This window comes from Cebus imitator, unplaced genomic scaffold (assembly GCF_001604975.1).
Source record: "Cebus imitator isolate Cc_AM_T3 unplaced genomic scaffold, Cebus_imitator-1.0 Scaffold39, whole genome shotgun sequence".
Classification (NCBI taxonomy): Eukaryota; Metazoa; Chordata; class Mammalia; order Primates; family Cebidae; genus Cebus; species Cebus imitator.
The window spans coordinates 13,705,214-13,733,173 of NW_016107354.1; the positions used below are offsets into that span (position 1 = coordinate 13,705,214).

General features: G+C 43.3%; 1 protein-coding gene, 1 long non-coding RNA gene and 2 other non-coding genes across 5 annotated transcripts; all 4 read right to left on the minus strand.

Moving 5' to 3' along the window:
• Window positions 1-1,781: 1,781 nt before the first annotated feature.
• LOC108302334 (pumilio homolog 1-like) lies at window positions 1,782-26,955 on the minus strand. Of its 2 annotated transcripts, none has more exons than XM_017525949.2 (8): window positions 26,652-26,955; window positions 25,380-25,509; window positions 23,258-23,386; window positions 18,200-18,337; window positions 14,305-14,430; window positions 13,469-13,590; window positions 6,853-7,045; window positions 1,782-3,640 (listed from the first exon to the last, which is right to left on the minus strand). In XM_017525949.2, the coding sequence occupies exons 1-8, from the start codon at window positions 26,780-26,782 to the stop codon at window positions 3,509-3,511; spliced, it is 1,101 nt and encodes a 366-aa protein (XP_017381438.1). In that variant the 5' UTR covers window positions 26,783-26,955; the 3' UTR covers window positions 1,782-3,508. The 2 variants fall into 2 exon arrangements, with proteins under 2 accessions (XP_017381438.1, XP_017381437.1); XM_017525948.2 differs by having other exon boundaries at window positions 23,252-23,386.
• Window positions 5,896-5,980, minus strand: LOC119470767. Its single transcript, XR_005199734.1, has one exon. It is a non-coding gene; the product is annotated as a small nucleolar RNA SNORD103/SNORD85 (small nucleolar RNA).
• On the minus strand, window positions 10,915-12,717 carry LOC108302335. The gene is made up of 2 exons (XR_001824301.1): window positions 11,374-12,717; window positions 10,915-11,055 (listed from the first exon to the last, which is right to left on the minus strand). It is a non-coding gene; the product is annotated as an uncharacterized LOC108302335 (long non-coding RNA).
• LOC119470768 lies at window positions 22,246-22,330 on the minus strand. Its single transcript, XR_005199735.1, has one exon. It is a non-coding gene; the product is annotated as a small nucleolar RNA SNORD103/SNORD85 (small nucleolar RNA).
• Window positions 26,956-27,960: the final 1,005 nt, after the last annotated feature.

Genomic DNA, 27,960 nt, shown 5'->3' on the forward strand with positions numbered 1-27,960 from the left:
CGTGCCTCACCCTTCTGTAATCCCTCTGAGCCTCAAAAAGCAAAGATGGCCATTATTAGGGCCGGTGGTGGGTGGCAAGGACAAGATGGCATGGACAGGGCACTGGTCTGGGTGTCAGGCAATCTCAGATAAAATCCTCACCTGGTTACTGACTGACTGCGGCGCTTGGGTCTCAAACTCCTTATCTGTATGAAGGGCCGAAACATCTCCCCTACCTGACTCCCAAAGGCTTTCCACAAGGACCAAAGTTATCTCAAATACCAAGTACTCTGTAAACTGTAAAGCACCTTTAAAGGGTAAGGGTTTTTACAGAAACTGAGGAACGCATGTTGGAGGGATTCTGGAAGAGAGATCAAGAATGCTGGTACCCAGTGTGCGGCAGCAGGGTCATTGAATCCTTGGGATGGACTTGGTAGCAGCGTAATGGTGGCCAGAAGAAGGGGTGGCCCACAGCCCAACCTGCCCCATGAAACTCAATCCTGCGGAGGGAGGGGACTGTCCCAGACCCACCTCCTCCCATGATGAGCTAAGGGGAAAGCCACAAGCTTTATTGATCAGAGTTGGTCTGATCAAAAGACTTACATCAGATCCCAGGACCTGTTTCTGCATCTATGAGATAGGGATAGCCACATTCTTCCCAGGGCTGTCGGCTCCCAGAACAGTTGTTTAGAACATGTAAAAACCATCTGATGGGTGCCTTGGCGCAGTCAGTTCACAACAAATGGCATGATTATGTAAACTAATGAGCAAAGATAGTTTTGTTTATGAAAAACTGCACAGGAAAACTGCCCTCATTTATTACACCAGTGTGCTGGGCACTGAATATAATAGCCGTAACTTCCCATGACATGACGAGAGAACCACTTTACATAGATCTGTTACCTTTGGCCCACTTCCAGCAAGAAATTTGGTGAAAGACAGTGAAGTAACTTGCCCAAGGGCACACAGAGTGGTGAGACCTGCATGTGACCCCAGGTCAATCTGGGGCATCAGAGCAACATGGGCTACAGTTCCCAATGCCTGCAGCATGCCACCTCTGAAAGCACCATGATGGCTACTGCCATGGTGGGGAAGGGCCCCAATGACAGCTGCTGAGGCAAAAATCACGACTGGAAATCAGTCAGAAAAATCACGACTGGAAGCCAGACTGGAAACCTGCATTCCCTCCACTTCTTTTTCTTCTCCCTCTATTCCCACGGCTCCACTTTCAGACACCGGCTGGTGTGGGCTACCACCTGGCCTCTACAGCTGGACCCATCCTGTAATTCCTAACACTTACCAAAACTGCCGCTGGAGCAAAGTCGGTGAAAAGGGCAGATGGCATCTTCAGGCCTGGGCAACAGGCACCATGGTGAGCTCAAGACTCCTGTCTGAAGAGACAAGCATGCTGGGACACTGGACCGTTTGGTGGGCCTCAGTAGTGGGCATGGGTTGGCAGGGTGCAACTGGAGCAGGCCAAACAGAGGAAAGGGGGAAGAAGAGAGGCCCAGACAGACAGTGCTGTAACCCAGACACCTCACCTGAGGGGCCCAAGAATATTCTCATGTGCAAAGTTGGAAATCTGGATTTTTACGTGAAATATCTTGAGTCTGAATGCACTGGGCAGGCTGAACCGAACATCTCTGGTTTAAATTGGCCTCAACAGCCATCAGTTTGACAGCCCTCCCCCCACCCTCACAAAACAACAAAACAGGCAGAAAGAAGCCTGAGCAGGAAAGGGCTGTCCTGGGGAACTGCACTGGAGGTGGGGGTGGGGGGGAGGTTAAAATAAAGCACAAACCCAGATTCCAAAGTTCTGTATTTTTCAAAATAAAGATCACACATTGTTTAGAGACAATCTACACAAGAGTTACAAAAAATAGTTGCCCAGGCATAAGCATACACAGGTTTGTTAATTATACACATATGGTTACAAGTGTGCTTGCAAAAAAGTTCATTGGAAATATACACAAGGCTCTGGAAATGTACACCGTGTAGTGTTACAATTCTATATTCAAACAAGGAAAATTGACAGTATGTTACATTCACTTACAAGTAGACAAAATGCAAAATACAGTTCATCTTCTGTACAAAAGGGAAGGGCAATTCACACTTTACAAGGTGAGGGGGCTCTGATTGTAAGGAAAGCTCGGGCAGGGCTAGACTTTTGCACGTCCTTTTGACTGTCACAAAATCAAAACATTACTTTTTTAGGATTAAAAAAAACACTAGTGAGAACTGAATCTTGAATAACATTTAGAAAGAATCTCGCTATACTTGAGACTAGATGACAAATAAAACCAAGCTATTTTTTTCTTTTTAAACATTAACTAGGCTGTATAAAGAACATTTATTCCTTCAAAAGAAAAAAATTTACTTCTGGTTGAAATTACAATTTACAATATACAACACTATATGCTACGACCATAAAAGGTGAGAATATACACTGAATGCACAGGGCTGGCTAATTCTCTTTTCTTACCAAAAAACGTGTTTATGTTGATTCAAACTTCTCCACATTTACATTACAGGTATACAAATGTACAATTGTACAATCAAAAGTATGTTCGACTACTAGGGTACATTATAGATACAGATTAGACATCAAAACAAGAAAATACTACAAATTTGTATATATGCAAAGTCTACACCAAGTATACACTATATATTTATAGAAGCAAGACCAAAAGCAGAGTTGGATTTTTTTTCCTCATGCTAAATAATCAGATTTTGCCTTTCAATGTTAATAGAAAAAAATCCAGTAGGCAGTAAACAGTCACACCCGCCCAGCCTCAAAAGACGCTCTGGGTGCTCGCGTCTCCTCCTCACAAACAGCCTTCCTCGGCATATCATCTCCAAAAAAGGCAATTTTTAGAATTTCATAAACTTAATGTCACAAACTGAAGCTTTAGCAACTCTGAAACCTTTTTCATTTATATATATATATATATATATATATGTATGTATATGTATATATATATTTTTTATAAACAGTGTTAAATGCCAGTTTGGGGTCATTTAACTAAAATTCAAACTTCTCAGGTTTTTTTGTTTTTGTTTGTTTTTTACTAAAATGAGGAAGTGGGGAAGAGCTATTTGCAAAACTTGCCGGCCAGGCAAATGAGCTAAAAACCTTTTCTTTTTTTTTTTTTTTCTTTTTTTTTTTTAAAGATTTTTTTTTTGTTAAACCAACCACCCTGAAAGTTTCCACATGTGATATATAGATACAACAGTGAACAAAATATGTGGCCTCCCATGTACACTGGTTACCTATGTACAAGTATCCTATACACCAGTAAAACAGCAGGGCAATTAGTCAATTAAAAAAAATAGTACATGTTATGTGTAATAAAATTAAATTTACAAAGGCTTTCCACTCATGGATTTGATTCCTTTTTTGGAGGAGGGAGTAATCCTGGAGCAACCGTTTGCCCGTCTCAGACTCCACACTACATTTCTGGTTGCTGGTTGGATTTGCCAGTGGGCCAGTGAGGTCAGTGGGAATGAGGGAAGAGCGGGTGACACTGCTTCAGATGATACCATTGGGGGGGCCACAGATGGGTCCTAAGTCAACGCCATTCTTCATGTAGTACTTCTCCAGCTTGGCCAGAATGTGCTTGCCATAGGTGTACTTACGAAGAGTCGCGATGTGGGGCCGGATCTGGGGAGGAAAGACAGTCTGCGTTACACGGCCTGAGTAGAGACTCTTGGGCAGGCTTCCCAGACACGCATCACGCGCACATGTACACCCCACAGCAATAACCTTTCACTGGTTCAGGCCAGTCACCTGACTTTTAGCACTTTAGCAACCCATCAGAGGAGGAGAGGAGCTCCTATCTTGAGTGGTGCCACACAGCCTGAGGGCTCTGAAGGCTGGGTGGCATGGGCCACTCCCAGGACAGCACGAGAAGAAAGCGCATCCTTGCTGGGAACACACACTGCCCACTCTCCGCCAGCTGCACGGTGCTTTCCTGAAAGCACACACACAGGGCCCTCTGGCCCCATGCACAGCATCCAGGCTCTCCTGAGCAGTGGGGGTTATTTCTGGGCACCATGAATCCTGAGCTCACCACTTGACCCTGTCTCTCCAGGTCACAGTTGATCACAGAAAGCTAATCAATGACAAGAAGAGAAACAATGAACATCATGAGCCGGGTGTCATTATCCCCATCTTACTGATGGAAAACATGAAGGCACAGAGTGGTGAAGTCACTCAGTCAAGGTTGAATGGCTAACAAAGGACAGCACAGACAGCTGAGCCCAAGCTGCAAGGCTTCTCCACAAATGACGGTCCTCCCACTGTGCTCTCACGCGTGCCCGCTGCACCAGCCTCATCCCTCTGGCTCTCCGACCTATGCTCTGCTCACCTCTCCAGGCATTCCCTTTCTGTTCTTCCCTCCCTGGGCTGATCTATTTCAAGAAGTCCTGCATTCCAGAAAACTTGAAGGGTGCTTCCTCTCCAGGAGGTGCTTTCCTTTTCTGTGAGCTCAGGGAGTATTCTACATACCTCTGCTGTGTCTGCAATCTTTTGCATAATTATCAATCTTTCCATATAAACGGCAAAGAACCACAGTTTATTCATCTGATTCCCCAATCTAAACCTGCACCTGAATACCCAAACACACTGGACAAATGTACCACAGTAGACAGAGGCTCTCCAGGTTGAGAGCTCCATGATGGCACCAGTATTTGTCTGTTTAGCCGTGTCCTCAAAGCAAGGAGGGATTGATCCAATCCAGAAACCACGTATGCATGCCTCCAGGACACTGAGCTGCATCAGGTGTCACATTCCTACTTAAGAGTGTACATGGGAAGCTGGCGGGCAGCAAACAGTCCTTGGTTCTAGTTTAACCTCCCTTAAGCTCACCTGTATGACAGCATGCAATAATGCTACACCTTTCCTCTGAGTTGTAGTTACTAATGTTTCTGTTATGAGAACTTGGGGTTCAGGATCCCCTTATCCTTTAGAAAATAAGCAAAATCCAATCCATTCCTCTCTGTCCCTGGAACTGGCTGCTGATGAGTCCAGGCACTTCACCTTTACACTTCTCCAGAACAAAACAGAACAGCCCTAACAAGCCACACACACAATGTGTTGAACTCCATACTTTATTGGATTTAACAAGAGGTGAAACATAATTAATCTGCTTCTCTCCTAGTGTCCCTTTTGCTGAAAAGGACACCACTTAGGAATGGAAGAGCTGAAAAACTAAGAGGGCTTCTCAGGGCTCTCCGTCAACTCCCTCAGCGAACCAACTGCTAAAGCCTACTGACTCTAGCGCCCTATTCTGTCCACTTCTCTTCAGTCCCAAACCATCGCCACGTGTTGCTTAACGGCCTCCCACGTGGTCTCATCACTGCCTCCCCTCCTCTGAACTGTAAAGGCCACAGGGTAGCCAGGACAATTATTTGAAACGTAAGTATGACTTTGTCACCACACTCCTCCCCCTCTGAACTCGCTTTACTTCTTCAGATACAGCATGGTCTGGTCTCCGGCTTCCCAGTCTTCACACACCATGTTCCGTCTTCTGGAAGGGGTCATCACTTTATTAAATATCACTCCCTTAGGGAGCCTCCTCTGCACCCACACGTTGTAGGAGACTCCCTGCCCTATTCCTGGACAACCCCTTCCCCTTCCAGCATTACAGTAACTATCCGTGCACAGCACTGTCATGTTTACCATTACAACCCTGTTGAGAATAGGACCTGCTGTACAGCACGTTGAGCACTTACTGAATGAATGAATGGACATGTCTTAAACTCCTACTTACCTCCAATACTCCCTCTCTCTTTACCTGCCTCCTGACAACTTACAACTTTAAGGACCTGGGAATTCCCCAGCCTTCAGCTGCCATGCCAGTAGCGGTGGCGTGGTCTGGAGCGGTGTGCTCTGACTCAGAGGTGCTGGGTGTCTTGTCTGGCTCAGAACTTGAGTCCGTAACAAAGATTCTCATTACCGAACTTTGTTCTCAGTGAGGGCAAGTGGGTCATCATTGCCAGACAACAGCCAACCAACCCCTCAACTGAGAAGGGCTGAGTGAGCTCAGAGCCCAAAAGCTGAAGGCTCTGATGAGAAGCACCAGACACTGGGCGCACTGCCTAGCACAAACACAACTGTAGCACACCCTGCCTGTGGGTTTGTTCTGCTTCCTGGGCCCCGTGGTGTGTGCGGTGCTCACTGGACCCACGCAGTGACTTTGTCAAGAAGCTGTGGGCCTCTTCTGGTGACTTCTCTGTCAGTTCCCCACTCAAAGCACCTACGTGTTCTCATTTCTGTTCCTTTTCCCCGTCTAATCCTTCTTTAGCCTTGCCTTCTCCTGCAAAGCCGGCCCTCAGGGACTCTGGGGAGGGTGAGAGGCCCTTCTCCCATCCTGACCACTGCTCACCACCATTGCTCTTCCCCACCAGACTACACTCTGTGGGCAGGAATCAGGTCTTAGTCGTCTCTATGCTGATGAAGTCTGGCACAGAGTGGGCTTCAGGCCAATGTGCCAGGCTATGGATGCACCATGCTGGGCAGGCCCTTGTTCAACAGATGTTGGTGGGATCAAAGAACAAGAGGAAGGAGGGATAAAAGAAATGAGGTAAGCAGGTTGGTTTACTGAACTCACAAACTGATTTCCTAGAGATCAGGAATGGAAATACTTCAAAAAACATAGCTTAAGACTTTCCTATCAGTGTGGTTATTGATAAGGGAAGGCTGGCAAATGCGTAAGGACTATGATGGCTCCACATAAAAGAAGAACAGAATACAGGATGGATGGGGGTCAGTGACAGCTCTTCAATAACAGCAGGGCACCCACCCTTCTTTGTGTTTCAGAAAGCAGCAAGGCCTTGCACACTTTCTCTGAGACCCTGCCCGGCCTGGCCTACCTTATGCATGACGATCTTCCGCTGGCCTGGCTCTGCCACGTCAATCATCTTCTGGACCACGTAGTTGGCATACTGGTCCTTCATCATGGTGTATAAGGCACTGTGGGGACCGTCGTTCATGGTGCACACCTCGTCGATGAGCACAGCACGCTCCGTACGTGAGGCGTGAGTAACACACTTCTCCACAACATTGCTGTCACAAGATAAAACCAGGGACAACACTTAGAAGAGGAGCCCTATTAGTGAGGCTGTGCTTGCCTAGCCTCTGCCTTGACCTCAGGACCAGCAGGAAGATAGAGCTAGCATTTGTGGAAGATGAGTTGTCAACTGTCCGACACTCTCAGTCTCTAAGGCTCTCCACCTATGCCATCGGTGGCATCCAATTGTAGGAAAGGGGGAATGTGGCTTCATTAAATCAGAGTTTTTCTCCAATCCACGGGCACTACAGAGGGTGATCAAATTATACACTGCCATGCTACTGCATCCTGATCAGCCAGAGAGACCAGGTCTTCAAGGACATGGGACCCGGCCCTCTAAATGGGCGAGAGTAAGGAGCCCAGGTAGGTGAGGAGATTTCAACGCAAGATTCAGGGGACTGGTTCACTATCCAGCAGGTTATTAGTTCAACACTTACCAATGTCTGTCCATTCTTTCCTTGCCTCTGTGAGCTCACCAAGGCCAGGAAGGAACCGTACTTATGCCTATCTCCCTGCTGCCAAGCAGACAGCTTAGCACTTACTAGAGGCTCTAGAGACTTGATTAAGGAACATGCCAGCCAGGACCACAGCCTTTGGTCAACTACTAAACACTGCCTCTCAGGAGTGTAAGAACTAGAAGAACCCTAGGGACTGTCAGTATTCCTAAACATGTCACAAACATACCACCTTGGGACAGGAAAGGGGGAATATGGTAGCATTAAATTAGAGTTTTTCTCCAATCCCCAGGGACTACAGAGGCTGGTCAAATTACACACTGCTGTGCCACTGCATACTGACCATCCAGAGTGACTACTCTGTCTGGTTTCTATAAGACAATACTACTTTACTTTGTACCTGTGGCTCTGTGGCAATGACACTGTCAAATACATATTATTTGTACTCATCATGTTGGAGCCCAGCCTGACACCTGACAAGGAGAACCTCTGCTCAAGGGTGGCTGAGTGGCTGAAGGCTCTAAAGAGTTCACAACCAGGTGCAACCAGGTGAAACGTGCTGTAGCTAACAGAGTCCTCAAGTAGTAAACTTAAAAGCCTCTACTCAGCTAATGCGCATCGTTCTATTACCAGTCCTGAAAATGGCCTTTAACCCCTACTTAGAAATTCCCAATAATTTGGAAGTAACCACTTTCCTTCTTTCGTTTTGAGATAGTCTTGCTGTCGCCAGGCTGGAGTGCAGTGGTGTGATCTCAGCTCACTGCAATCTCCGCCTCCCAGGTTCAAGCAATTCTCCTGCCTCAGCCTCCCAAGTAGCTGGGATTACAGGCACATGCCATGACACCCAGCTAATTTTTGTATTTTTAGTAAAGAAGGGGTTTCACCACATTGGCCTGTATCTCCTGACCTCGTGATCCACCCACCTGGGCCTCCCAAAGTGCTGGGATTACAGGCATGAGTCACTGCATCCAGCCAAGGTAATCACTTTCTAGGGCAACCCACTATAGAGCTCTGTTAAACATTCTTCCTTATATACCAAAGCAAAAACATGCTTCCCTGAAATTCCACCCATGTGTCTGAATTTTGGCATTTGGGGCGGAAAGAAGACACGGATACCTACCCAAAAAGCACATGGAGGCAGATAGGATATCTTACTCCTCCTTCTAAAGGCCAGTGCTTTGGTTATGTGAATAGTCATCATAAACGCCATTACCAGAATAATACCCTATTTCAGCGGTTTTCAAACCAAGGGAGGGTGTTGTCCAATGGACCTCTGAAAGGGCTCGCTCTCAGTGTTATCTGCTTTTACATACTAGACTTATACAAATGCTTTTACTTAAAAGACAAAAAAAAAAAAAAAAAATTCTCAGGCAAAAATATTAAAGAACTACCATCCTATCACACATTTCCTCAATCTTCCTTCTTAAAATAAATGGTGCATATAAAATCTGATATGCTAGATATCTAATCAGAACAATAGCTTTTCCCCTCTGATACAGAAATACGGGCAAGTATTTTTCCCCGCCTTAGCTCCAGAGTACTATGTAACTCAAGCATGGGATGAAGGTGTGGCCCTGTTGAAGAGAATCTCCTAGGAGCCACTGGCTTCTCCCTTAGCAGAAATAGGAGTTAAGTATTGTCACAAGCTGGCTGTGGTGGATCACTCCTGCAGTCCTAACACTGCGGGAGGGTGGGGTGAAAGGATAGCTTGAGCCCAGGAGACTGAGGCTGCCGTGAGCTATGGCTGCACCAATGCACTCCAGCCTGGACAACAGAGTAAGACCCTGTCTGGTAATAAAACAAAATAAAATATTGCTGAGCTGGTTCAGAGACTATGAAGCTCATCAACATCTCCAAATGCTCAGGCAATGAGCTCATCACTTTTCAAGACTGCCTGGCTGAGTTGTATCTTCATCTACTTCAGACCAGCCTCTTCTACAAAACAGGATTAGGACTGTTTGCTAAAACGGGTTGGGGACAGGACATTCATTCTTGTGGGTGAAAAACTCAGTCCTCACCACTGACTTGCCTTTCAAGTAAGCAAGCGGGTAGATCACCTACTACTACAGGATCTCACTAGGCCAAAGGCTTCCACCTCAACATAGCTGCTAAGGTCTCCATCTTTCAAGTTCATTCTAGGGTTTCTGAAACTGCAGTTACCAACCCATTTGTGGGCAATGAAATCAATATAGTGATCTGTGACCAGCTTTTGGTTTTAAATAAAACAGAATAGAAGTATCAGAGTGGATTATGGGCAATAATGTTTCAGTAATATATGTGCATGGCACCTGTACATAGAAATTCAATAATAAAAATTTACTTTGTACTCTGGGTCACCATCAAAAATGTCCAAAGGCAGGCACAGTGGCTCACGCCTGTAACCCCAGCATGTTGGAAGGCTGAGGCTGAAGGATTGCTTGAAGTCAGGAGTTCGAGACCAGCCTGACCAATATGGTGAAACCCTGTCTCTACTAAAAATACAAAAATTAGCCAGGTATAATGGCAGGCACCTGTAATCCCAGGTGCTTGGGAGGCTGAGGCAAGAGAATCACTTGAACCCAGGAGGTGGAGGTTGCAGTGAGCAGAGATCACACCACTGCACTCCAGCCCGGGTGAAAGTGAGACCCTGTCTCAAAAAATAAATAATAAATGTCTGAAAGCCACTGATTTATTTTTTTGTTTACTTCCATTTATCTATTTTCAAGTTAATTGACTTCTGTCATCTCTAATCCACTATTAAAGCCATACAGTAAATTTTATTTCAGATGTTATATTTTTCTTTTCTAAAATTTGTTTTTTAAAAAAAATAAATTTGGCCGGGCGCGGTGGCTCACGCCTGTAATCCCAGCACTCTGGGAGGCTGAGGCGGGTGGATCACGAGGTCAAGAGATCAAGACCATCCTGGTCAACATGGTGAAACCCCGTCTCTACTAAAAATACAAAAAATTAGCTGGGCATGGTGGTGCGTGCCTGTAATCCCAGCTACTCAGGAGGCTGAGGCAGGAGAATTGCCAGAACCCAGGAGGCGGAGGTTGCGGTGAGCTGAGATTGCGCCATTGCACTCCAGCCTGGGTAACAAGAGCGAGACTCCGTCTCAAAAAAAATAAATAAATAAAAATAAAAAAAATAAAAAAAATAAATTTATTTGAGGCCAGGCACGGTGGCTCACACCTGTAATCTCAGCACTTTGGGAGGCGTCAGATAACAAGATCAGGAGTTCAAGACTAGCCTGGCCAACATGGTAAAACCCCATCTCTACTGAAAATACAAAAAATTAGCCGGGTGTGGTAGTACGCGCCTATAATCCCAGCTACTTGGGAGGCTGAGGCAAGAGAATTGTTTGAACCCAGGAGTGGGCGGTTGCAGTGAGCAGAGATTGCACCACTGTACTCCATCCTGGGTGACAGAGCGAGGCAGAGTCTCACTCTGTCACCCAAGCTGGAGTGCACTGGCATGATCTTGGCTCACTGCAACCTCCACCTCCCAGGTTCAAGTGATTCTCCTGCCTTAGCCTCCCAAGCACCTAAGATTACAGACGCCCGCCACAACACCTGAGTATTTTTTTTTTTTTTTTTTTTTTTTCTGAGATGGAGTTTCGCTCTTGTTACCCAGGCTGGAGTGCAATGGCACGATCTCGGCTCATCACAACCTCCGCCTCCTGGGTTCAGGCAATTCTCCTGCCTCAGCCTCTTGAGTAGCCGGGACTACAGGCACGCGCCACCATGCCCAGCTGATTTTTTGTATTTTTAGTAGAGACGGGGTTTCACCATGTTGACCAGGATGGTCTTGATCTCTCGACCTCGTGATCCACCCGCCTTGGCCTCCCAAAGTGCTGGGATTACAGGCGTGAGCCACCGCGCCCGGCCCACCTGAGTATTTTTAGACAGCTGCTGTATAATCCTTCTCTATTAATCCCAATAACTGGGTCATTTTAGAACTATTCGTTGATTTTTCTTTCTTTTTTCTTGAGTATAGGTCACATTTTCCTGGTATCCAGATAGACACTGCAAATAATAGGCTATAGAAACTCAGAATTCAGTTATGTTCCACCACAGAGAAGTCCCCCCCCACTCCCCTTACGGTGCAGTTAGCTTGGTTATAGTCAAACTACAAACTTCTCTCACACAGTAAGCAGCAGCTAAAATCTCAGTTCAACTCTTTTAGCATTAGCTGGACATGTGGTTCAGGGGTCAGCCAGACTTTGGGGCAGGTTAAAAGTGGGCCTCCCCCAACTCCCACTGGCCCTCTCCCTTTCTAGGATTTCTCTTTGTCGTGCCTGCCCTGAGGACAGCCTATTCCAGCTTTAGCTGCCCAGCACGGAGAAAACTGGGAAATGGCCACAAGGCTAACGGCCATCAGAAATAAGAAATTTCCCCAGTGCAATTCTCTTCTTCTGAAATACCCACCTCCTAGGTATCCACCTGCCCTTAGCTTACTCTCTAGTGTCTTCAGGTAGTTCTTGTATTTTCATCCCCAGTTTATACATGCTATCAATGGGAGGACTGGGCCCACAGTAGCTCCTCAGTTATTAGCTGTAATTGTTGTAGCTGGGCATGGTGGTATGCACCTATAGTCTCAGCTACTTAGGGGGCTGACATGGGAGGACTGCTTGAGCCCAGGAATCCTAGGCTGCAGTGAGCTAGGACTGTGCCACTGTACTCCAGCCAGAGCAACAGAGATTGTCTCTTAATAAAAAAATTTAAAAATCTATTTCTGAATTTGTTGTAATATTAATTAATGCTTAGGCTAAATCTAAGGGTGAGAAATTAAGTACTGTGAACAAAAATGTAAACAGAAGACTGACCTGAAGAAGAGAACCCAAGAGATTCTGACCTCCCTCAGTCCAGGCAACTGGTCAAAAGGACCCCCCAAAAACAAAACTATGTAAGATCTTAAGAGATAACCCTGATATGGTCAGGCTATGGAGACACTGGATCTACAGGTACTTTCATTTCTTTTCTCTATTCTTCCAGGCTGTGACACGTTATAAAATTTCACAAATTTAAAATGAACGAGGCCATGTACTGGTGGCTCATTCCTGTAACCCCAGCACTTTGGAAGGCCAACATCAGAGGATTAAGTCCAAAAATTCAAGACCAACGTGGCCAACACAACAAAACCCTCACTATACAAAAATACAAAAAGTAGCTGGGTGTGGTGGTGTGTGCTGGCAGTCCCAGCTACCTGAGAGCCTGAGGTGGGAGGATTGCGTATTCCTGGGAAGCGGAGGTTGCAGTGAGCCAAGATTGCACCACCGCACTCAAGCCTGAGCAACAGAGCATGACCCTGTCTCAAAAATAAAATAAAATAAAATGAACAAATTAAAAACATTAAGGTTGTATGAGTCCTGTCCTGCCTTGCAGTTTATTCTAAAAACCAGGGAAGAATATCTTCCAAAAATAAAAAGTAGTATGTTATGTGGGCAGCAGGACATACAGTATCTTCTCAGAAGACCATACCACTATCCCCATGGAAGGGCCATCAATTCCCTCTCTAACCTCTGCTACTTATAAGTGACATCAGATGCCTTTCATAACCTGGGAATAACCACTGCATTTCATTCTTGAGCTTGAACAATATAAAGACTGGAGAAGAGATACTAAGGCCTATACATAAATATACAGATGGTAAACTGCCTTTCAGGTGCCAAAAAGGGAAACTGGGCAAACAACATTTCGCAATTCCAAACAAACAATAAAAAATAAAATAAAATCAATTGATCAAAGTGTAACACTCACATTCTTTAGTAACGTATTCCCCAGATTTCAAAGTGGCTGGCTCTAGCACAGTAAGAAGCCCACTCAGGTACGGACCTCTTAGAGTTTCTACTTTGTAATAGAACTATTTGACTTTTTAAGCTATATACACTTTGAGGGAAAAAAAATTTAAAAAACAAGAGAATTATAGCTCAATACTATTAATCCTCTCTTCTGCGAAACAGTCCTTCTAACTCAGAGCACATACCTTGCAAATTTGTGCTGACTCAATACAAGTACATTGCCTCGGATTTCTGCTACAATTTTGCTTTTATCCTCAGGACGACCATGCTCCAATACGTGTTGGATTACATAATTTCCATATTGATCCTGTTTGAAAAACAGTAAGAGACATAAAATGCATACAAAAGCTAGTTCTGTGGGTTACTTAAGTCCTTATATCTAATTAACACCTATCTTTCTTTTAGCACCATAATGGCTTATATGAAGACTAATGAACACACAATTTTTTAAACAGGTAGTAACATTTTTCTCTGCTATTACAAAACAGGAATGTATTATTACTAGACAACAGAATATACATATTCATTTTTAAAAGGGGAGGGAGTGTTATGGGAATAAATATTCATTTTTCTCAAACACATTACAAATGGTTTACTGCACCTATTATAACAGAAAAAAACTGGAAATATTTGTGTTCAACAAAAAACGAGGGCATACCTAATTATTTAATCAGTGGTATAAGCAGAGCTATACCACTAAAAACAAGAAATCAAAAAATCAACTTATTTCATTTAACAATTATGAAACAGAGACCTAGAGGGATTGTCTACCTAAGGTGACACCATGAGTGCATGACAGAGTTCTGGAAGCTAGGTCTCCTGACTCCAGGGCTAAGGCTCAATTCACTACCCATATTCATAAAACACAAACCAAGCTGCTCTGAATGAAAATACAACCAAAAGATTTAAGGGTATTTCAAACACCTTAACCTCATCTGGAGCCTACGCTAACAAAACACACAAACTCTGGACCTGGATGAGCCCGCAGGTGTTTGCATTCCTCTACTGCCAACTCTACTACCTGTACAAGTTGTTCTGTGTGCTGGTGAAGCTCTTCTAAAATGGGGAGTGTCTGGTCAGGGAGACAGTGCTCCAGGATTCTCTGAATCACTCGGCAGCCATAAGGGTGTGTGGACAAGGCAAACACCTAGGGTAGACAAACGAAAATGAGAAGCAAAAATGACAGTCATCACCTTCAATGCTTCACTATTGTTTATATGTCTGTATTATCCCACTTATCTTCACAAATGGATTTAATGGCATTTTAGTTTTCTCTAAATATAATACGGTATGTGTATGTGTAAATAAACCCACTAATTATCTATTTAAGCAATTCATAGATATGCATAAATTCAGAGCTGAAAAGGACTTTTCCCAGCTGCCAAGAAAGAAACATATGACTAGTCAAAGTCATGAAAACACAGTTAAGAGTCGAGAGTGTCGGCCGGAAACAGTGGCTCACGCCTGTAATCCCAGCACTTTGGGAGGCCATGGCGGGCAGATCACGAGGTTGAGATCGAGACCATCCTGGCCAACATGGTGAAACCCTGTCTCTACTAAAAGCTTTACAAAAATCAGCTGGGCATGGTGGCACACGCCTGTAGTCCCAGCTACTCGGGAGGCTGAGGCAGGAGAACTGCTTGAACCAGGGAGTCGGAAGTTGAGCCACTGCACTCCAGCCTAGTGACAGAATGAGACTCCATCTCAAAAAAAAAAAAAAAGAGTGAAGCATGTCAACTGACAGCCTCTCCAAAAGACAGCATTAAAAACAGAAAGGGGAAGGACTGGGACCAAATCCTGAATGCTTTCACACGACCAGAACAACCACAATGCAATGTTTTGATTTAACTGTGGTGTTTTTCAGCAATAAGAAAAGATTCTTTTGCTGGGTTTAGAGCAATAGGAAAGCACACCACCCTTGATTCTGCTCTTCTGTGCTGAATGGCATACACTTCAGAACTGTAATCAAGAACAATAAGAATAATAACAGTAGCTAACACTTACTGGGGGCTTGCCACGTGTAAGTCATCACACCCAGTGCTTACGTATGATTTTGTTTTGTTTGGGAGACAAGGTCTCACTCTGTCACCCAGGCTGGAGTGCAATGGTGATCACAGCTCACTGCTGCCTTGAGCTCTTGCACTCAAGTCATCCTCCTGCCTCACATTCCCAAACTGTTGGGAGTACAAGCACTCATCACCACATCTGGCTGCTTTAAAAAAAATGTTTTTGTGTAGAGATTGAGACTCACTATGTTGCCCAGGCTGCTCCTGCACTCCTGGCCTTAAGTAATCCTCCCACCTTGGCCCTCCAGAGTGCTAGGATTATAGGTGCAAGCCACTATGCCTAGCCTTATGTGTGACTTTATACATGTAGCTTTATGTTTACAACTGTAAACACAAATAGCATATCGTATAGTTTTGCTTTAGCTTTATAAAAATACTACACTTGATTAATTTCACTCAACATTATGATTCCCATTTCATCTACAATACTGTGAGTTTCTGTAATTTATTCTACATGGTATACAGGAAGAAATTAGCTAAGTATATGAGATTTTGTTTTTTTCCTTTGAGATGGAGCTTTGCTCTTGTTGCCCAGACTGGAGTACAATGGCACCATCTCAGCTCACTGCAACCTCCATCTCCTTGGTTCAAGCAATTCTCCTGCCTCAGCCTCCCAAGTAGCTGGGATTACAGGTGCCCACCACCATGCCCAGCTTTTTGTATTTCTAGTAGAGACAGAGTTTCACCATGTTGGCCAGGCAGGTCTCAAAACTCCTGACCTCAGGTGACCCACCTGCCTCGGCCTCCGAAAGTGCTGGGATTACAGGGGTGAGCAACCGCACCCGGCTGAGTATATGACATTTTTAAAAAATGCAATCCCCTGCTCATGGTCATCTGGGTTGCTCCAGTCTTTTAATAGAATAATGGTGTTTTAAACATGTCTAAATAGGTCCTGTAGTACACATGTACAGATATTTCAACAGGATTACAGAAACTATAAAGGTTGAAATTTGAAAGACAATGCTAAATTATTTTGCAAAATGGTTGTGTCAGTATCTATTCCCACCGGTGTACCCAACTCCTGCCAGCACATAGCAACTGATGGGTAAAAATGGTTTATCATTTGTGGGTTAATTTTGCATTTTCCTTGTTCCTAATGGAACTGAGTGCTTTTTCACATCTACTGGCAATTTGTGTTTCTTCTATTAAATGTCAGTTTATGTTCTGGGCCCACTTTTACATCATGTTGTATTGTTTGACTTCATTACAGAGAGGTTCTTTATACACTCTAGTTACCAATTCTTTGAGAGTTGCATCTTGAAAATATTCTCATTTTGGCCGGGCGCGGTGGCTCAAGCCTGTAATCCCAGCACTTTGGGAGGCCGAGGCGGGTGGATCACGAGGTCAAGAGATCGAGACCATCCTGGCCAACATGGTGAAACCCCGTCTCTACTAAAACTACAAAAAATTAGCTGGGCATGGTGGTGCGTGCCTGTAATCCCAGCTACTCAGGAGGCTGAAGCAGGAGAATTGCCTGAACCCAGGAGGTGGAGGTTGCGGTGAGCCGAGATCGCGCCATTGCACTCCAGCCTGGGTAACATGAGTGAAACTCCGTCTTAAAAAAAAAAAAAAAAAAAAATTCTCATTTTACCTTGTTGTATGCTTCCACAAATGTAACATCTTAATGTTACGGTAAACAGATCTACCCTTTTTTCATTAAGTCAGAAACTCCCAATAACCACGTGTGTTGCTGTCAGTAACTTACCATCATGGTCACCAAGCAAGCAGCAAAACCTAAAGATTACTAAATCCCTTATCAATCCACACTTAGCAGTGCAGTGATACCTGAAAATCTATGTGCTTTTTCTCATTTTTCCCCCTTCCTAAAGAAAGGCCAATCTCACACACCTAAAAGGGTGAGTTTTACTGTTCTGTCCCACCTACCTTAGGAAACTATAAGGACTTTGTGTTTTAGGGGGAAAAAAACTGACTACAGCCAATTCAGAGGCAATTCTGGAAAAACAAAGGTATTTACATATATAAGTAACAATTTTACTTGGAAGCTGAGGCTAAGAAGAGATTTTTGACATACGAGAAAACAGGAGAAACTAGAAGTTATTTCTGGCCATTTAACACAATTCAAACCAACCTGGTCTTCATCCTCTCCAAAAAAATTTAAGCAAGAAGCATCTTGTTATTTTAAAGACATTCACACATGACCTACATTAGTTCTGTAAATTACCTGAATTTTAAATCAAATTTAAAACCAAAGCATTGAAATATCAGGATAAATCGTACTTAACCAAGAGAAATAATTTATTCTTCAAATATGAGATTTCATCTTAACAATTCTTACAACAGTGTTTCATACCAACGTGAGCAGACATCTGCATTAATGTGGAAAGAAGGCCTAGAGACACTGAAGCGAAGAGACTTGCAGCACACAGGTACTTGATAGTACTGCTACTGTCAAGTACTACAGGATCACTGTTTACTGCAGTCTAAAGTACATTCAGGCGGGTACAGTGGCTCATGCCTATAATCCTAGCAACTTCAGGAGCCTGAGGCAGGTGGATCACTTGACTGTAGAAAATTGAGACCATCCTGGACAACATGGTGAGACCCCCGTCTCTACAAAAAATTTAAAAATGAGCCAGGTGTGGTAGCCTCTTCCACTTGCGAGGCTGAGGTGGAAGGATTGCTTGAACCTGGCAGTTCAAGGCTGTAGTGAGCCGTGATGGCGCCACTGCACTTCAGCCTGGGCAACAGGGTGGGACCCAGTCTCGAAAATAAATAAATAAATAAATAAAATACATCAAGTACATTGAGAACATGCCACAAATTCTATTTTGTTTTCTACTCACAAGGGAAATCAATCTGTTTCCATTATTTCTCTCCTGCGTCACTTACCTGTCCCTTAAACGCATCGATGATAAATTGCAAAGACTGGGGCTGTACACATTCAATGCATTTCTGAACCACATGATTGCCATTCTGATCTTTCACACACTTCAAGACATGGCCATCTAGTTCCCGAACCATCTCATTCTATTGGAGACAAAGAAAGAAAGCACCACCAGAATCACAGCAAGCAAATATGTGGACAAAGAATGTTCTCGTCACCAAACATGAAAGCACTGAACAGAGAATCTGTGATGATGAAAGTAGAATAACACTGTGGAACAATGACAACAGGGAAACAAATGAGGACTTGACTCTTTTCATATGACAGCAAATTTACAGTAAAATTTCCAACAACAGATTTACTGTAACAATAACCAGTAACTAAAAAGATCTCACACCTGTAAAAACAAACAAAGGAACAAACAAAAACAAAGAAAAAACCTCTTAGAGTCTTTTTTTTTTTTTTTTGAGAGACAGAGCTGTGCTCTGTCACCCAGGCTGGAGTGCAGTGGCACGATCTCAGCTCACTGCAACTTCCACCTCCTGGGCTCAAGCAATTCTCCTGTCTCAGTCTCCTGAGTAGCTGGGATTACAGCTGTGCACCACAACATCCAGCTAATTTTTGTATTTTTAGTAGAGACAGGGTTTCACCATGTTGGCCAGGGTAGTCTCGAACTCCTGACCTCAGGAGATCTGCCCTCCTTGGCCTCCCAAAGTACTGAGATTACAGGAGTGAGCCATTGCACCTGGCCACCTCTTAGATCTTAAGAAGAAAAAGGGTGGACATTTTCAAATACACAGGAGCCTATATCAGGAACAGATACTCCTTAACTTACTAAAGAATTACATTCCAATAAACCTGTTATAAGTTGAAAATAGGATTAACTAAAAAATGCATTTAAATATATCTAATTTATAGAACATCATAGCTAAGCCTAGGCCACGTCAGAAGTGCTCAGAACACTTACAGGAGGCTACAGTTGGACAAAATTATCTAACACAGAGCCTATTTTATAATGAGAAAAATAATTTATAGGCCAGGCGCCCTGTAATCCCAGCACTTTGGAAGGCCAAAGTGGGTTAATCCCTTGAGGTCAGAAGTTCGAGACAGCCTGGCCAACATGGCGAAACCCCATCTCTACTAAAAATACCAAAATTAGCTGGGCATGGTAGTGTGAGCCTGTAGTCCCAGCTACTCAGAAAGCTGAGGAGGAAGAATCACTTGAACCTGGGAGGCAAAGATTGCAGTGAGCCAACACCACGCACTGCAATCCAGCCTGGGTGACAGAGCAAAACTCTGTCTCAAAAAAAAAAAAAAAATATATAATTAAAAATAAAAACTGTCCAGGCATGGTGGCTCATGCCTGTAAATCCCAGCACTTTGGGAGGCCAAGGCAGGCAAATCATGAGGTCAGGAGTTCAAGATCGGCCTGACCAACATGGTGAAACCCCATCTCTACTAAAAATACCAAAATTAGCTGACTGTGGCATGCGCCTGCAATCCCGGCTACTCAAGAGGCTGAGGCAGGAGAATCACTTGAACCTAGGAGGTGGAGGTTACAGTGAACCAAGATCATGCTACTGCACTCCAGCCTGGGCAAGAGAACAAGACTGTCTCAAAAAAATTTATTAATTTAATTTTAAAAAAGATTCAAACTACAGTTTTTACTGATGTATAATGCTTTTTTATCATTTGTAAATTGAAAAATCATAAGTCAGGGGCTATTTCTATACTGTATGAAAGCATTTCTACATGGCACACAATCACAGTCCCAGCTACTCTGAAGGCTGAGGTGGGAGGATCACCCGAGCCCAGGAGTTCCAGGTTGCAGTGAGCTATGATGGCACCACAGACAGAGCAACACCCGGTCTCTAAAATTAAAACAAAACTAAACCAAACTAAAGAATTTCACACACTTTCACATTACAATTCATCATGTTTTTATTATCACAACCCTGTAAAGTATTTATAGTAATGATACTAATTAATCTAGAGTTTACCCCTGGTTAGGCATACCTCTAAGTGTGTGACATGTTTTAACTGAATTTTCCTAACAATCTTATGGAGTGGACACCACTATAGATGGAGAAACCAAGGAAAAGACAAATTGAAAGACTTACAAAACTACAGACCCAGATTCCCAAAATTCAAACCCAAGCAATCTGGCTGAACTATATGATAAACCATTATGTCAGTAAACCAAACTGTCAACAATATATTAACCTGAACACCCCACCTCTACTGGCATGTAAAAGAAACTGAGACAGAGGATGCTTAAGTCACATATTTCAAACTATGGATAGAAAGTGACACAATTAGAATTCTAGCCCGAAGCTGTGACTCCAGCATCTATGATCTTATTACTAGGCCATAGTGACTACAGAGTCAGCAGGAATGGTTCTCTTGGTTAATTAATGAAAAGTGTCCAAACACGGGAAGCAGACGAAATGGCCAGGACCAGGGTATGTGAGTAGAAAACGGGTGATGGTGAAAGGATATCTAGAAAGAGAGACCAGTGGGATTTCAACTGGAGCCCTTCCCCCAAACTCACTGCCCCAGGTCTCAGGTATCTTGAAATTAAATGCCTGCACCATGGCTATACCTGATACATCCTGCCCAATTTCTCTGCTGTCTCCAATCTCTGTATATTGGCTAAACTGTGCTGCCAGTGGATTTCTGTTAGAAGACTGCAAGTCACGTCAAAATAGTGATGTTAACGAATGCACTGTCTTAAATCCCCAAAATGGTGAGTACCTCAAAGCAACTAAGATATCACATAATTAAATAAAGATTACAATGGCAGGGGCTAAAGAAGCAAAAGGTAATAGACACAGTGATAAGGGAATAATAATTACTTTTTTTTTTGAAACAGTGTCTCTCAGGATCTGTCACCCAGGCTGGAGTGCAGTGGCGCAATCATGACTCACTGCACCCTCAACCCCCAGGCCCAAGCAATCCTCCTGCCTCAGCACCCCCACCTAGCTGAGACTATACGAGTGCACCACCATGCCCCCCAGGCTGGTCTCAAACTCCTGGGCCCTAGCGATCTACCTACCTTGGCCTCCCAAAAGTGCTAGGATTGCAGGCATGTACCACTCTGCTGGGCCCAGAAGAGAGTCATTTACTCTGGAAATATAATTATGGGAATGATAGAAAATGAAGCTTATTCAAAAATAAAGTCAAGGAACACTTATAAGCAAAATGAAGGAGAGATGGCTTCCCTGGATATTTTTGTGATCCAGAAGAAATAAAAATTCCAACAAAGATGAGTTAATTTAACCTAAAATGACAAACTTGCATCTAGAAAAGAGTAAATAATCCATGGCAGGAAGCATAAATCAGGCCCAAAACAAGACACCACAGAGAAACATGACCAGAAAAAGTATGTGCAGAAATATAACACAGAAAAGAACAAAAGCTGAGTATGGTGTCTCACATCTATAATCCCAGCACTTTGGGAGGCCAAGATGGGAGGATCAATTGAGCCCAAGGGTTCAAGACCAGGCTAGGCAACATGACGAAGCCCCATCTCTACCAAAAACGCACATATTAACCAGGTGAAGTGGAGCATGCGTGTAGTTCCAGCTACTTGGGAGGCTAAGATGGGAAGACCACTTGAGCTCAGGAGGTTGAGGCTGCAGCAAGGCGTAAATGTGCCACTGCACTCTAGCCTGGATGACAGAATGAGATCCTGTCTTGAAAAAGAAAGAAAAAAAGAAAAACAAGAAAATTAAAGAGAAAGAATTCAACTATCCATGAAAATTCAAGAAAAATCAAAATTGGCAATGACTTAAACATTACAAGAGCTTCACACTTGCTTCTAATTACTTATACTTTCTTATTAACGCAGTATCTCTAGTACTAAGCACTCAATGAATGAACTCCAGAACTGCTCTGTCTCCAACATTCTCTCCCTTCACCAGCATCTTGACACATTCCTATGAAACTTACCACTTTAAAAACTTTGGACATCTTGCCTTCAGCTGCCATGCCAGGACCAGTGCAGTGGTCTGGAGCGGTGTGCTCTGACTCAGAGGTGCTGGGTGTCTTGTCTGGCTCAGAACTTGAGTCCGTAACAAAGATTCTCATTACCGAACTTTGTTCTCAGTGAGGGCAAGTGGGTCATCATTGCCAGACAACAGCCAACCAACCCCTCAACTGAGAAGGGCTGAGTGAGCTCAGAGCCCAAAAGCTGAAGGCTCTGATGAGAAGCACCAGACACTGGGCGCACTGCCTAGCACAAACACAACTGTAGCACACCCTGCCTGTGGGTTTGTTCTGCTTCCTGGGCCCCGTGGTGTGTGCGGTGCTCACTGGACCCACGCAGTGACTTTGTCAAGAAGCTGTGGGCCTCTTCTGGTGACTTCTCTGTCAGTTCCCCACTCAAAGCACCTACGTGTTCTCATTTCTGTTCCTTTTCCCCGTCTAACCCTTCTTTAGCCTTGCCTTCTCCTGCAAAGCCGGCCCTCAGGGACTCTGGGGAGGGTGAGAGGCCCTTCTCCCATCCTGACCACTGCTCACCACCATTGCTCTTCCCCACCAGACTACACTCTGTGGGCAGGAATCAGGTCTTAGTCGTCTCTGTGCTGATGAAGTCTGGCACAGAGTGGGCTTCAGGTCAATGTGCCAAGCTTCACTGGGTAGGCTCTTGTTCAGCAGATGGTGATTGGATGAAAGAACAGGAGAGAAGGAGTAACAAAATATGGAAGGTGGGTTGGAGGAAAGTTTGACTTGTTGGAGAAAATGATGGCTTATCAGCATTTTACCTGCTTTCATTCATGGAAAAAAAAAGCCCACCTGTAAAACTGAACCTATTAAAGGCTAAGTTCTAGCCAATTGGAAGAGTATTGGATACCACAGGTTTTAACACAAGACACTTGATCTACAATGAATTTAAATTATTTGCACAGTTCATGCTTGCCATGCACAAAAAGGCAGCCATGAGCACCAAAGCAAAACCATAAAAGAAAACTGAAAATTGACAGATTTACAGGGTTCACTACATGTACCATGGAGAAACATCAAACACCAAGAGAAAAGTTAAAGGGGAAACTTACAATTACCTGCTGGTCTGAAGGAATAAACTCAAGAGCTTTCTGAATAACACGGCAGCCATACATCTGTAGTGCCAACGACAGGACATGGCCTCGAATCCGTTCTGCCAAAGCCAGCTTCTGTTCAAGGCTGCCAAACTAGACATAATGTGTGGGCGAACACCATTACTTAAGTAGAAGGAAATAAACCAGGGAAAGCAAAGCATTCATTATTCTGCATCAACCACCGGCATAACCTCTTTTAGCCCTGATATCCATGATTAACTAAACCTTATATTTAAACAGCCATTGTTTCTTTGAGCCAGTAGTTCTCGGTCTCTAATTATGAGTAACCCTTTGTAATGTTAAGAAGTTTCTCCAATACCCAACAATAGTAGTTTCACTACAAATATCTACTAAGCAAACACGTAATTCCTCAAAGCTGCCATTAATTCATACTATTAAATGAATCCAGCCAGACATGGTGGCTCACACCTGTAATCCCAGCACTTTGGGAGGCCAAGGAGGGCAGATCACCTGAGGTCAGGAGTTCAAGACCAGCCTGGCCAACATGGTGAAACCCCATCTCTACTAAAAATACAAAAATTAGCTGGCATGGTGGCGTACTCCTGTAATCCCAGCTACTCAGGAGGCTGAGATAGGAGAACTGTTTGAACCCAGGAGGCAGAGGTTGCAGTGAGCAAAGATCGTACCACTGGATTCCAGCCTGCGCAATAGAGCGAGACTCTGTCTCAAAAAAAAAAAAAAAAAAAAAAAAAAAAAAAAAAAACAAAAAAAAAAAAAAAAAAAAAAAAAAAAAAAAAAAGAAGATTCTATACCCTGTTACTACCAAAGCACACACGGACATACTGTTTTGAAGTAGTATTTTACATCATTACAAAAATTGAATTTTTTTCCTTTTACACAAGGGAACAAAATTGGGAGGGGAAAAATTAGTAAAATCAGGAGGTAAGGCTATACAATGTTAAAATTCTACTTAGAATGATTTTCCACCCTTGGCTTTTTCATTTGAGTCACATAACATGAGACTGGAGGAGACTTTACGAATTATCAGCCCATCCAACCTCTTCATTCTCCCAAGGGAACTAAGATCCAGAGAAGTGCTCAAGCTTGGTCCAAATCACATGGCTATCATCCATTGCACAATTTGCCGCCCCAAGCTGCATCAGCCTCCAGAACTAGAGAGCTCTGTATTTTTATATATGTGACAAAATGGCAATACCAAGACATTCTAAAATCAAAAATATAAAAGTCACGTTTAGATTGGTTTCTGGATAATTCAGGGTGAAAAGATGTTAAGTTTTCATGAAAAAACTTGGGAAGGTAAAACATGAGCACATCATTTTTTCATCTTCATACAAATGAAACAGAATGAGATGTTAAGACATTTAGAAATCTGTTTTGTGGTAGTAATGTGTAGAATTCTGGCATTTTCCTCCTCATCTTGAAGTTTTGTGCCATTCTGCATCTATACCTTAGAGTTGCCAAAGCCACATAATTAGGACTACAATGGTAAGCCAAAAAAATCCCTGCCTTTCTGAAATTTTACTAGAGGAAAAAGACATTAACCTAATAATCTCATTAATTCTTGCCAAAGACAGCGATAAAAAGAGTGAACATTATTCAGACTAACAGAGGCAAAATAAGGTATCAAGGCCAAATGAGTAGCCAAGCAGCAAGCCTTTAACAATTAATGTGACCCTAAGCTGATAATAAATATACTGGAGTTGGTGTCCAAAGACAATTCTCTAAGAACCTTAGAAAAATTTGTTTTTGGCAATATGTTATTGTGATCCTGCTAAAACTACTTTACAGGGATTATTTCCTCCATAAGGGACATGCTTTGTGAAACTACTGTAACAATCTGAAATAACGTGCTAGGTCCTAAATGAGGACACAGTTTTCAAAACACATTTCCAAAACAGACTGGCATCTGTTTGGGTATTTAAACCATACAGAATAGATAGATTGCTGCTAATGAACTGGAAAAACACTAAAAAGCTCTTTAAAAAGACCACATACCCTTCATTCTGAGAACTGGAATGGGACTGCTATTCTTAAAAAGGCTAATGAAAATCAAAATGCTCTGCAGATTCTCTGAAGTCAAAGGATACAAAGAACAAAGCCTTACTTCAAAGAACTTCTGAATGACGTAATTTCCAAACACATCCACCATGAGTTGGTAAGCAGCCTGGAGGATTTCGTTGAAGACAAGCTGGCGCTCAGCTGGTGTGGCACGCTCCAATTTCAGCTGAATGAATCTGAAGTATAAAGTAAAAAGGGCAATCACAGCACTGAAAAAAGACCTGGAGGTACGGCAGGGTATCTTGGTTTACAGACTGCATCAGTTCTGAAATGTGTTTGAGTGAGCATGTGCGCACACACATGCACACAATCAGCTGAACTCTATTTAGATCAATCACTTGAACTTCCTTGAAGAATATTTAAATAGAGAAGAAGGCCTTAACTTAACTGAGCTTTGAAAATCATATTTAAATGTTGGTACACTTCATTCCAATAGGGTATATGTACTAAATCTTATTTATGTGCAAGGTGGGAGGGAAGATGAAAATACGGGTGCAGGAAGAGAGGCAGGGTGGGGGGAGGCATAATGCAACAAGTACCCTACTTAACTTTTCCTTTAGAAACCAGACTCACATCAATGAACTCAAAGCTTACAGTCCTTACCATATTCTTTAACTTATTTTCATATAAAACAGTATTCATTATCTTCTGAAACAGTAACAGTTTGCCTTTTTCTAGTCTAGGTGATTAGTATCAGGAAAAACATGTTGCCTCTGAATGTAGCCTATAGAATCCAAATATGAGAAATTCTGGCCCAGTAGCAAGCTGGCAGAACGTAAGGAGGAGGTTAAATTCTGTAGAAACTGTTTTACTGGACACAGTCAGAGAAAGAAACAGAAACAGAAATGGGAAAGAAGAATGGGTGTTGTAACGATAATTATGCTCTTTCCCCAGGCCCAGGTTCGCTTTCTGTGAAGCCCACTGCAGCAGCCCAACAGGAAGGGGTAACCCAAACCAAATTCTGTCTTCTATAATAATTTCTTCACTCGTCTCTACACAGACTGTCACTTCTACAGAGGGGCACAACAAAGGAAGGCGGCAGAGCTGTCTTTCTCCTAAGCACCCTAGATCAAATTTGTATTTGAATAGCATCTCTTTGAGAACAAAATATTCTTCATAATGCTTAAAGGAGCCAAAGTGTATGTATGTCTTTGTGTTCATGTTTCTTAAATCCCTTTAAAATAATGTGATGCACACTAAGAGGCACACTTTTTAAAAATTACTATATGGCAATTTATTTTAGTAGATAACTATCTGAGGCAAGACAGTTAAGGCATTAAGACTTCAGGTACTTTAAGTGCCAAAGCCAAGTACTCACCTGGATCCATGCTGGTCTTGGGAAAATTCCATTATATGCCCAGCAATCTCCCGCAGTTGTAAATTGGGGTACCGGTTGTTTCGAAAATCTTCCAAAAGCCTGCTCCTGCCAGAAGGCATGACATCAGACATTCCATATCGCAAACGAGAGGAAGAGAAAAGAGTGCTGCTCGGGCTGAAGAGGCTGGAGGCGCTGCTTGCACTGCGGTACTTGGCTTCAGCGCCTGGAGCAGCAGAGATGTATCTTCCACTGCCATTTGTGAGTCCTCCTGTTGGTTACAGAACAGGAGAACTTAAGACCATTCTTAAGAAACTTCATTCAAGAGAGGAAAAAGCATTCCCACACATGAAAGCCTGCATCAGCTCTGATTTCTTCAATGCTGTTGGCTGTTGTTTTGTGTTAAGACAATTCTATTAGCGTCATGACTTTCGTAGGTCAGCTCAACAACCTGGAAGGAAACTTTTGCACAAAGATTGAGAGGAGAATGCTTTTAGCATTGACAGTAGACTGCTGGTAAGACTGGAGCAAGAGTTAGCATGGCCCTTAGTAAATAAAATGAGGAGCAAACATGCCTACCAAGTGAACCTAGCACCTGAGTACCAGCAATAAAAACTCAGACTTGAGTGGTTTTCCATTGTGAGATCTGTAGCGATTCCTTTCATTCTTGAATAACCCCCATTTCCATCGGAAAAACACTCTAAAAAATCAGGCATCCAGATTAGTCTGTTTTAAACAGGGGACCCCATGAAAAAGCTTACTTTGAAGGAATGATTTTGCCACTAAATAGTAATGCAAAAATCACTAAGATATTCCAGGCTATGGATGAGACACAATGAGTAGAAAACAGGAGATACCTTAAAAATGAACGTTTGAGTTCATCATTACAAATAGGCCAATTTCTATTGTGACACAGTCTGAAATGACTGTAGTTTCAACAACCTTCATGCCACTGATACTGCTGTTTTGACAGGTGACAAGAGAATAATAACTGATAATCCCTAGACATTATCCCTAGACAGATAAAATAGACTTATGACCAAACGGCGTATCACCACATATAGCAGGCCAGGTGCAGTGGCTGATGTCTGTGACCCCAACACTCTGGGAGGTCGAGGAAGGAGGATGGCTTAAGCCTAAGAGTTTGAAACCAGCCAGGACAACAGAGAGAGACCCCATCTCTAAAAAAATAAAAATAAAAATTAGCTGGCTGTGGTGATGCACACCTGTAGTCCTAACTACTTGGGATATTGAGATAGGGGGATCACCTGAACCCAGGAGGTCGAGGCTGCAGTTAGGCCATGATCATGCC